The following is a 12,162-nucleotide window of genomic DNA, read 5'->3' as shown; positions in this document are numbered from 1 at the left end:
TCCACCGAAACAGACTTGAAAAAGATAGTGAGAACTGCTGTATCGAATCGTAACATAAGAATGAGAAATTACAATGATTTTTACCGTTTCAAATCCATTATCCAAAACCAAAACCCAAGCTTCATCTGGTCTATTCCGTCCAACTCATATGAAATCTCTTTTTGTAAATTTATCTGCAAGTTTATAGCTTGCCCTCCGGAACAGACCTTCTTTATCTACAGACTATGCGACACCGTGTTTGTAGACATTTTTCAACATATCGCTTATTCCTGTCCCTCTACTAATGACTTACTTACATACTGGTGGGATCAGATCACAAACTCTTCCGATATTCACCTCTCCGCGGACCTGTGTGCCATGACTGATGATGATATCTTTTTCTTCCTTCTAGGTGGGAAATATTTCACATGGTTGTCAGAAAAAGACCTTGGTGCAGTTCGTATATTTAACTTAAGTTACATCCGAGACACTGCTGCACACTACAATCGGACCCTCAAAGCTCAACCTAACCGAATGTTAGCAGCATAACCTGTGTATGTGCGTGCCCCCTCCCCCGTGTAGGACCTCCCCTTTTTTGGTTTTGTTTGTTTTTTGGATATTTTTGGGGGGGGGGGGGGGTTTCGGGTGTATCAATGTAAATACTTATGCTTTGTCTTATAATTATATGTGTTGCATGTATGTATAATTGCATATGTTCTGAAATAATCCTCATATGAGGGAAATAAAGTATGAATGAATGAATGAAATTAATCGAAAACAGCCGATGAGTTTAAGAAAACCTTTCGGAGAATATGTCAATACCAACATTAACAACCTGAAATGACATGTATATCAAATGTACATTCGTCTATTTTTCATCCTTTAGTAAACTGCAATAAAGTAAAAAAAAGCAATGTACAGATTACAATATAATCCAAAACAATATTAAGGAGTTTTGATTAGGAAGTATTACATTAAGTGTGACACACACCTTAGCACGAATGATCAATTTCCCAATGCCAATGTATGTCACTGTTCAAAATATGTTATGAGAAAGGTGACAAGCATAACATTACATGGGTGTAAAAACGAACGTCGTGAATTTTAACACCTCGACTTCTCTGACGTTATAAATTCTCCCACCCCTGTTAAACAAGACTCATCTTACAGAAGAACTCTTTGTGAAAACATTTCATGTTATTGTTATGAAGAATCAGTATGGAGCAAAATGTAACCTTTTTATGGACGGATGCTTACAAAGCTGTGAATGGATCCAAAGAATCAAAAAAGATTTTGACCAACACTATTCTCATTTCGTTCGGAATACCCATATGTCTGGAGAATTTTCTCGCCATTGTGGTGCTCCTAAAGAGTTCCCGTCTGATCGACCAAGTCCGAATTCTCTCCATTAACCTCGCTATAACGGATTGCCTCAGCGGATTGTTACTGAGTATTCCGGATGATGTTTTCGGAGGTTGTCTTCTGAAGAAGTACTTCACTGCACCTTTCATCAACGTATCTTTAATCACTGTAACAATGTTTAACATGGACCGTTGCTTTTCGCTCAAATTTGCTCTAAGATATTACGAATTTGTCACCCCGAATTTATTAAAAATTGCATGTATAGGATCATGGGTGGCAGGCTTAGTGATATCCTATCTGATGTTTTACGACCCGTCCAATACTTACGGTATATTTTGTGGGATTATGCATATGGCGCCAAACAACAACTGGAGCATGGCAACTCGAATTTTTCAACTGCTAACCATCTTATCTAACTTATTCATGTACATATACATGTCAATGATTTTAGTCAAAAGATCCAATGCCGTATCGTTCAATCCACAAGATAGCAAAAATAAAGCTCCGGTCCAAAACATGTCTCTGAATGTTTCCTCGGGCAATCAAAATAGCCAACCCTGCTCTACAAAATACGGTCGGTCGGCGAAATATCAAATCCGGGTCGTTCAGAAATTAGCCGTCATCACCGGGTTCTTTCTTTTGTGTTGCACGCCCTACCTCCTGTTGAATGCGATTCCTAACATTGATTATACCAATAAGGCCATGAGAATATTGATGGCTGTTACGGCCGGTGTGATGTTTCTGAATAGTGCCATTAATCCTGTATTGTATGTCTGGAGATTTACAGAATCCAGATATCAGTTGAAGAAGTTCCTGTTCTTCTGGAATGCAGAAAAACTCAAGAAACTGGAAAATGAGAGGAACAGTTTTTTTGCCTCTTATAAGATCAACTCTAGAGATTCGAGACAATGATATTGAATTACCGTTAAAAACATTTTTTCCACACAGGAAATATTCTGTATTAATCTGGAACCCCTTCGTTTTCTTTGTGTGATGTCATTTACTTGCTTCATTATAATTTTATTAAGGGCGTCAAACAGTATGAATGAACTGTTGTTATCTTCAGGGTACGATGATTTGGAGAATACAATAAACCTAGTACATTTGATTGTCTAACTTTATGAATCTTCATATCATGCATAACATCGTATGCGAAACTCAGACATTCACGTGATTAAGTTGAACTAAATAACGATTTGCATAGTAGTTTTTTGTATGCAAAAAAAACAAAGTTTCTATGAAGACTAAACATAATGTGCTCAATTTGTCTAATTTGTTATTATCAACATTTAAGAAGAAGGTACAGTGCTTTTCAAAATACACATATATAATATTCTTATCACATGTGTTTATGAAATACCAAAGTTATACACTTCTATCCTGTACAAATAATGAATAAAAAATAACGACTTAAGCATTTTATGTGACATCACATGACAAAGTAACAACGAGTTTAATCGTAAACGATGGCTGTGGACACAGTTTTCTATTCAAAGACTACTAAAAAATTGGTATATATTGCTCAGTTTAAAGAACATCACCGGAAAATGCACTAATTATAGCGTTACAATTATCCTTCTGTACGTCTAATTAGGTGACTATTTCTCAATTTTAAATTTCTGGAAAGTTTTGTTAATTAATGTTCCATTCAATTTTAGTGATAATTTTCTAAATAACTTAACAACAAGGGAAAAATATTGCTAAAACTTTACCTAACAAAATAAGTCAGACGAGTATAAAAAAACTATTATGCAAAACCGATTGTGCTAAAGCAGCACTGAAAGCAAACAGCAAAAACACAAAACAACGTTGAATCAAATTTTAAAAACAATATTCAACCAGTATTTCTCAAAAGTAAACTTTTTGGCTTTAGAAACCGTGGACATTTTTAAAAAGAAATTAAAAATAATCATGCAGTCATTTTATAGATGTATTTTTTGTTTGTAAATTTGTCGTTTTTAAGTTTTACGAAACATGTATGAATCAATACCCGGAGATTAAGATAAGACGAATCAAGTCTTGAGTATTAAATAACTACACATGATCGGCTTAAAAGGTACTATGACCACAACAATTTTGCTGAAAACTAAAAATGTCTCGTCATCATTCCATAGTAAAACGATCTTCTTTAATGAAAACATCGGAGGTGCGATATTCATGTAGGAAGCATTTGATTAAATTAGTTAGATCGGTACAATGGACAAAAACTTATCTCTTATACTTACCCGACTGCAGAAAAAATATTTATAACTATATTTAATCAAACAAATATTTTATTTTGCCAATAAGTACATAATAGAATTGGACATCAGGCTGTGCCTAATTTATTCCTCTCCCCAAGGATCAAAATTACTACTGATATTTCAATTACATTTTAATTATACACGTATACTAGGTATTTGATATAAGTTCATAATAAATATGAAGCATGTTGTTGCAGCATATAAGGAGTTGGAATTCATGTAGGATTAACAATATTTATACTATAGACACAATAGTTCTGAAGAAGACCATTAACAAAGTGTTTCTTGTTTGAATGAAGTGTGACTTCACCATCTATATTCAATGCATATCCCCCTCCCCCCTTTATGTTTGCATTGGACATCTGTTATGTCTAATATTCAGTATCACACTTCCTACCTGATAACAGCGTATATTTATTTGAATAAACGTTCAGACTTCCCTAATTTTTTTCTTACTTTTGCAAAATAATAGTTAAATCCTATCTATCATATCGCCAAAACAAAAAGAAACCCGCCAAAGTTCTAAACAAAATTATTAAACAAGCCTCTATTACTCTTGCTATTTATACAAATTTCGCAAGTTCTATGACCTAAGCAACGACCTTGTCAGCAAATACATCTTTTGCTAAGTCAAATGCTGACTGGCGGTTTTTATTCTTATTGTTAGGCCATTATTTTCCATTGCATTGTCATCTGATTTTCCCGTTTTCCCGATAACGACATAGAGCACACGGCGGGTGTGATTGGTCAGCAGAGAATGTTCACTCCCCCATGGCACTTGATCCTACCCCTAATTATTATAGAGGACCGTGTTTGCTTGGATGTAGGTTCCTGCGACTAGTTATTTAGGTAAATACACATGGGAAACAGAAATTGAGAAGGTGTTGTGATTACATGTAAATGTGCAGTTCCTAAAACCTATACCTATATATCATTATATGCGACGACAATTTGTCCGTGAAAATTTGGCCAAACCTCACGGTCTCCAGATCGGTTATATTTATTGTCACGTTGCTGTAGACTAGTGACATTTAAGTTGGAATATTGTTCATTATAAGGTTTTTATTCAATATTATGTAATTAATTGTCCTATGGTTTAAAAAAGAGTTTGTTTGTGTTAAATATGTTGACATGAAATGTTGTTATTATACTTTTGTTCTAACAATATGCAGTTATTTCATATGTAAAACTGCACTGTTATTTATTCACAAGTGCCTACACTTTTGGAGAAATAGAGGCATCATAGATTCTCTCAAGGTGGATCTCTACACCAAATAAGTGTAGGAGATTTTTGTTGCATGCATTTGTTACTAATACTCGGCACAATATTCAACAATAATAGACCTCAAAATACAGTACTCTATTTTTTAGAGAATTTTTAAAATATCAGTCTGGTTCCAGATAACCCCTTATTTGTCAAGTTTTTAAACATTTCTGTTTTAAAATTCTTATGAAAGTGAAATGTCATTAACCTTAGAAATAAAAGACAAAATCATCATGAATGAAATTTGTATGATCTTTATTGGAATCCACGTAAATATGAAACTTAAATATAAAAAAATTCTTTTAAGGCAAACTGCTGGACAAAATCCCACAAAAATCTGAAAATATAAACAATATTTGTTGGTTAATAGGATGAAAAAAAGAAATTGAATGAAATTGAAAAATTAAAGAAAATGCTGAATTATTGCAAAAATCTTGGTATGAAAGATCATGTTTAAGAGTTGTCTTTCTTTATTTTACATGGTTTCAAATATCTTGGGACCATTTTTTAATTAATAAAATTCACGAAGAAAATTGAAAAAAGGAACAAGTCTATGCTAAATATGTATATATAAGATTTGTAGTGCTTATGATAATATTTGAAGATGAAAAGTTATATTTTTGATGAACGCATTATATATATTCAACTATTCAAAACAGAATACTAGTGGTGAAATTGCCTTTTACATGATTTACAGATCGTCTGTTGCAGATGATATGACTAAAATGCATTGCCAATAGTGGTGAAACAGTAAATTATTTAAATTCCACGTTTTTCGTACAAAACAGCTAATAATCAATGTTAGTGGAAAGCTTTATACAGGAAGAAAATTGACATACTTATAAGCGTTTTGGTGACTTTATTCCTATATCATCTCCCCCGTTAGAAGAGTTCAATTTAACGGTGTATAGCTATTAAATTAGCTATTAAAACCACGACAAAAAATTATCAATCCGGAACAAAATGGCGTTTCGAACGGATGTCAGACATGTTGTGACGATGTAGCCTTCCACCTTAAACGGTTATTGTTTTGTTTTAAAACGTTTATAATTGAATTCCCCTTAATATTTTTACAGAATTTAACTCTTTATGTGCTTAAGGAACTATTTTTTAAGATGGTGCATTAAGATTAACTTTGATTAAATCTCAAGTACATAAATGTAACAATGGTAATAAAAATCGTTAATCTATTCCTTTCCTTTCCATAATTGATCTTATTTAACACATTGCAAAAAGATCTGCTTGATCACATGTATCCAATAACCACTGCATTTCATCTCTTTGGACAAAATTGCATGGATTTGAATTTGAACAAGAAGAGTATGAACTTTGTAAAAGTAGTGCTATGTTTGCTGTTATAGAAATCCTTATATATTGATCAGGAGCAACAATTGATCATGGGAATTGCCGTATATTTTTGTTTTACGAAAGGCAATTAATGCATTGGTATATGAGTACATATGATAAAATATCCAGTATTATCCGGGCAAATTCGTTCTTATTGTTTTACACCATTTCAAAATCACAGCTTAAAAATCAACATTCGTGTCAAGTTTTTGCATTAAAAAAAAGCCCGGATATTATAAAATAAATTACAGAATCAAAAAACACACAGGAAATTTCAAGTTATATGTAAACAGATTTTACAAATCAAACACGTGTTTTTGTAAGACTAGTATAAAATACATTGTAAACCATGCAACAATCAAAGCCAAAAACTATTGACCGGTTAATATGTAAAGGAATATGCTATTATATATTTTGTACTTCACTTTAAAAAAATCAGAGTACGCTGATTTGATTTCACCCATAAAATAATCAATGTTTTTTTTTTAAAGTTAAGTGGACAAAGTATATGTTTTCGAAAATTTTTATTTTTTATTATATTTATTATATTTTATGAATATTTATAACAAACTAGAATATTAGCTGATTTTGGACCATTCTCTAGCCGTTGATGGTGTATTGAGCGAAATATGTTACGAAATTCGTCATCATTATCAAGTATGACGACCTGAATATATATTCATTGTATAGATGTACTTGCATTTAATTATTTTCTTCAGCCATCGTCAGTTGTAATGAGCAATAATGCGTAGGAAATACAATGAAAACATTGACCTTTACTTCACACCACACATGTAATTAGGAAACATCTAGGCGAAAGAGGTTAGCTAAAACGACAAATACTTTTGTCAAGGGTTGCTATTGATAAGAAAAGGAGAGTGATGACGTCAATAATGATGAGTGTATAAAAGCATTCCTGATGTTTTGATTTAAAACATATCCGTCACATCCTTTGGAGGCACACCTTACAGAAACATTTTTTTTCTTTTTTCAAAGATCTATATATTGCTGTTTTAATCAAGGATCAGAATGATGGAAAATGAAACCTTTGTATGGACAGATGTGTTCAGAAATTTGAATGCAACCGAAGAATCAAAGAAAATTTTGACCAACAATTTAGTCATTCCTTTTGGAATACCTATCTGTCTGGAGAATTTTCTCGCAATTGTGGTGCTCTTAAAAAGTTCTCGCCTTATCTATCAAGTCCGAATCCTTTCCATTAACCTCGCTATAACGGATTGCCTTAGCGGACTGATCCTGAGTATCCCGGATGATGTTTTCGGAGGCTGTCTTTTGAAGAAGTACTTCACTGCACCTTTTATCAACGTATCTCTTATTACTGTAACAATGTTCAACATGGACCGATGCTTTTCACTCAAATTTGCTCTACGATATTACGAATTTGTCACCCCAAAGTTTTTAAAAATTGCATGCATTGGATCATGGGTGACAGGCTTATTGATATCTTATCTAATGTTTTACGATCCGTCCAATACTTATGGTATATTTTGTGGGATTATGTATATGGCACCAAACAACAACTGGAGCTTGCCAACTCGAGTTTTTCAACTTCTAACCATCTTATCCAATTTATTCATGTACATATACATGTCATTGATTTTATTCGAAAAATCCAATTCTGTATCGTACAAACCACGTGATAACAAAGAAAAAACTCCAATCAAAAGCATATCCTTGAATGTACCTTTGACAAATCAAAAAAGCAAAGTACATTCTACAAAGTACGGTCAGTCGGCGAAGCATCAAATACAAGTCGTGAAGAAATTAGCCGTCATCACCGGGTTCTTTCTTGTATGTTGCACGCCGTACTTCCTGTTGAAGGCGATTCCCAACGTCGACTACACCAGTAAAGCCATGAGATTATTGATGGCTGTAACGGCCGGTGTGATGTTTCTGAACAGTGCTATTAATCCTGTTCTGTACGTCTGGAGGTTCACTGAATCCAGATATCAGTTGAAGAAGCTCCTGTTCTTCTGGAATGCAGAAAAACTTAAGAAACTGGAGAGTGAGAGGAACAGTTTTTTTGCTTCTTATAACATTAATTCGAGTGATTCGAGACAATGAAACTGATTGTTGTGCCCTTTTGGACGGGTGGACCATGCCAAATGTTTCGGAAAATATATTACTATTTTGCATAGACATGATTCGTTTTTCTTTGTTGTGATTTTTCATCAAATGTATGTGCATTTTTGGTAAAGATATGTCTTTGAAACATGTAAACATAAAAATGTCCGTTTGCATTTACCATAATAAAAATGCATGCAAATAAGATTGTATTTACGTGTATCCAATATCAATTGATAATTATATTTAGGATGTTTCAACAGTTATCAAACAGATAAATGAACTGTTACACATCATTAGAGCACGGTGACCTAGTGATGGCAATACTATTTATTCCTTTGATCGTCGAGCTTTTTAAATGGTCATATCATGCATAATATGTAATGCAAAACTCAGTTAGACATTATAACTGATTAACGACTTGCTCTGTAGTTTTTATACAACAGCAAAGGTTAATGTGGTGCCTAAACATAACTTGCTCAATTTAATCGATTTGGTCAGTAAAATATAAAAATAAAATAGCCAAAAGAAGTCACTTTGAATACCTAGTGAGCACTGTTGATGGTTATAAAGCTACATCCAATGCAAATAGCAAAAAACCTTACAGCTTTTAAAACAATATTAATCCGTTCCATCTAAAAAAAAAATACTTAATAATCTTCATTGCCCTAGAAAAATGTGTGAGTTTGAAAAAAATATTAAATTATCAATGTCATTTTTTATATGTGCCGGATCTTTTATATATATATATATATATATATATATATATATATATATATATATATATATATATATATATATATATATATATTATCTATCTATCTATCTATTCGGAAAAAGAATGAAAAAATACCCGTGGATTAATCATTCCTTTATTAAAATGTTTTTCTTAGTAAAACAACCAGAAATATTTTTTACCTGTGGGAAATAATTAAGTAAGGAAATCAGATCTTCCTTCAATTTTCAGGAATGATTTGTTTAGACAAATACTAATATTTGATAAAAACGCTTTGTTATTGTTAGCTAAAAATGTAATTATCTATGTCTGTATAGAGATCTCTCGTCTTCTTTCGGATATTCATATGGTCCAAATATGGCCAAGATCTCCATTTATCTCTATTAGATAAATTACATCGATACAATAGATACAAACCAACTTGTACACACCTATCATAAGACAAATACTATTACTAAGAACACAACAGTTCTGAAAATGGCAACAAAAACAATATTGTTTGTTTGAATGGTCGGTTACGACTATATTTATGCCCAGTGTATGCTTTCCATGTAAATTATTCACTATTACACTGGAACCAGATAAAACGTTTAATTCAATAAAACGCTTAAACCCACTTAACCAATTTTCTATGTAGTTTTCCCAAATTGTATTTAATTAATCGCATAAAAGGTTTTCCTGCCAAAGTTTGAAACAAACACAATTTTTAAACAAGATTATATTATTCATATATAGAAATACAGAAAAAGTTTTCTAATGTCATTGCTTTTTTTTCAATAGAAATTGGTTCTTATGATCCCATATAAAGTAACAAAAAATAATTTAAAAATGTCTTGAACGCTCGAAAGAAGAATCGGATATTTAATTTCTTAATGACATTGTATCAATCATTTATTCAATTAAAATCAATTTTTTTTTCAAACTAAAATTAATCAACCTTCAACATAGCTGCAGGACTGTAGCTCCCGGTCTGAAAAAATTCGGATGGACGACCTGGGAGCTACAGTGCCTCCCATAGTAAAAAACTGCAATTTGCGGCGCACAAAAAATTGCGCTAGTTTTGGACTGATTAATCTCATTTGCAAACACATTCTGTACACATATTTGATCCCAAAAAATTCCTCGGACATTTTACTACAGATATCGTCACTTCACTTACTTCTGATAGTCTTTTGAACACCATCACCAGCCCTGTGAATTGAAGTGGTGCAAGTTTGTTTACATTTAAAAATGGCGACTCTCGATCTCGACGTAAATTAACATACTTCATTTTCCGAGGTCGGTTATCATGTTAAGAGAAAATCTGAGACAAGTTAAGTGACGATGTCAGTAGTAAATTTGCTGAAGAATTGAATGGTACTAATTATTTTTACAGAATTTGTGTGAAAATAAGGTTAATAGGTCCAAAACTAGCGCAATTTTTTGTGCGCCGTAAATTGCAGTTTTTTACTATGGGAGGCACTGTAGCTCCCAGGTCGTCCATCCGAATTTTTTCAGACCGGGAGCTACAGTCCTGCAGCTACCTTCAACATAAAAAAAGTAATAAGGCAAATTACAAAAGATATATAGAAAAAATAATTTAATCGGCATTTGCGTTTAAAATATAATGGAAGTTTGATTGGTTTGAAAAACATATTTTTTTTTCTTCAAAATACCATGAATTAAAACATATTTCATTGAATAAATTCAACAGGCATAACCTATGAATATCATCTCCTGGTGTAATAGGTCAAGTAACATAAATTCTATAAAATATATAGTATTGTATACATATCAGACTATAAACATGTATTTGAATACTAACATGAGTATACTATTTGTGAATTGTAGAGCTATAATGAAACTGTGCAGAGGGTTATTTTTCGCCCTTTTACACTTGCAATCAGCCCCCCGTCTTGAATTCGCAATGACACAGTTGTGTTAACAGAGGGCGAGAACGAGGGCGATAGGGCCGAAAATAAAACGGGGGCAAATATTTCCCTTTATACAGGTTATGAGTACCCACACTATAATATTTTGATCTTGTTATACTGATAGTAGTTTACGAAATATCAGTAAATTGTGTGTGTTTATATATATATATATATATATATATATATATATATATATATATATATATATATATATATATATATATATATATATATAAATGAATGAATTTTTCTAAATACAATAAGATATTATAAAAGATCTTAAGGAGTTAATGTTAGTAAAAAGAAAAAGAAAATATATATATATATATATATATATATATATATATATATATATATATATATATATATATATATATATATATATATATATATATATACTCGAAAATCAGGGTCAATGTCGACCCTCGATATACATAGCATTAATGTCGACACGTAGGAAAATTGAGTTTATAAGCGTTTTATCGTTGTAATTTGACAAGGAATGACTTTGATGAGATTTGTTTGCCGTAATTAATACATATCTTATCGTTTTATAAAAAAAAATTTAAGAAAACAAGAGATCTAAGAATCGTGTCGACTTTCGCAATATATACGTGTCGACATTTTGTTTTTCTGCAGAATGTCGACATGCAAAAATGTATATGTGTTTGAAAGGGGAGTTACTGTTCACGTCTTATTTAGTGTTTTGAAAAGAAAAATAGTTTTTACATAAATGGAGATTTTATTTATCATAACGCTACAAATATTCAGTTTCTTCTTTTTTTGTCGTAAACTGCAGTTAGTTTTCGAACGGAATTTGCAAATTTTGTCATAAATCGATGTATCATCTCAGATTTTCTAAAAATAGACAGAGAGTTGTCCCGCATGACAGTGATGCGGAAAGTCCCGTCTACTTTCGTTTTTCAACTTACTCGCGTATATTTACATTATGAATTCTTTATTCATTGCGGCATTTCTTGTTTCTAGATTGTCATTTTCTTTTGAAAGAAACAAATACATAGTTTTATTATTGTAAAAAATTGGGAATTGTAATTGGAAAAAAGCTTTTAAATTAAATTTTCCTACGTGTCGACATTAATGCTATGTATATCGAGTGTCGACAATTTATATATATAATCTCCCCCCCCCCCCCCCCAAAAAAAAAAACCCCCGTTTTCCCGGAAATGTTTCCCTTTATGGAGAAAATAAGATTGTAAAAATAAACAACGTCTG

General features: G+C 32.1%; 1 protein-coding gene across 1 annotated transcript; it reads left to right on the top strand.

Moving 5' to 3' along the window:
* The first annotated feature begins 1,197 nt into the window (after positions 1-1,197).
* On the top strand, positions 1,198-8,280 carry LOC128174062 (uncharacterized). The gene is made up of 2 exons (XM_052839699.1): positions 1,198-1,494; positions 8,038-8,280. Exons 1-2 carry the CDS (start codon positions 1,198-1,200, stop codon positions 8,278-8,280), a joined length of 540 nt encoding a protein of 179 aa, XP_052695659.1.
* Positions 8,281-12,162: the final 3,882 nt, after the last annotated feature.

Source organism: Crassostrea angulata, chromosome 2 (genome assembly GCF_025612915.1).
Source record: "Crassostrea angulata isolate pt1a10 chromosome 2, ASM2561291v2, whole genome shotgun sequence".
NCBI classification, from domain to species: Eukaryota; Metazoa; Mollusca; class Bivalvia; order Ostreida; family Ostreidae; genus Magallana; species Magallana angulata.
Note: the sequence above shows the minus strand (reverse complement) of the source record. Positions and strands in the feature narration are given on the sequence as shown.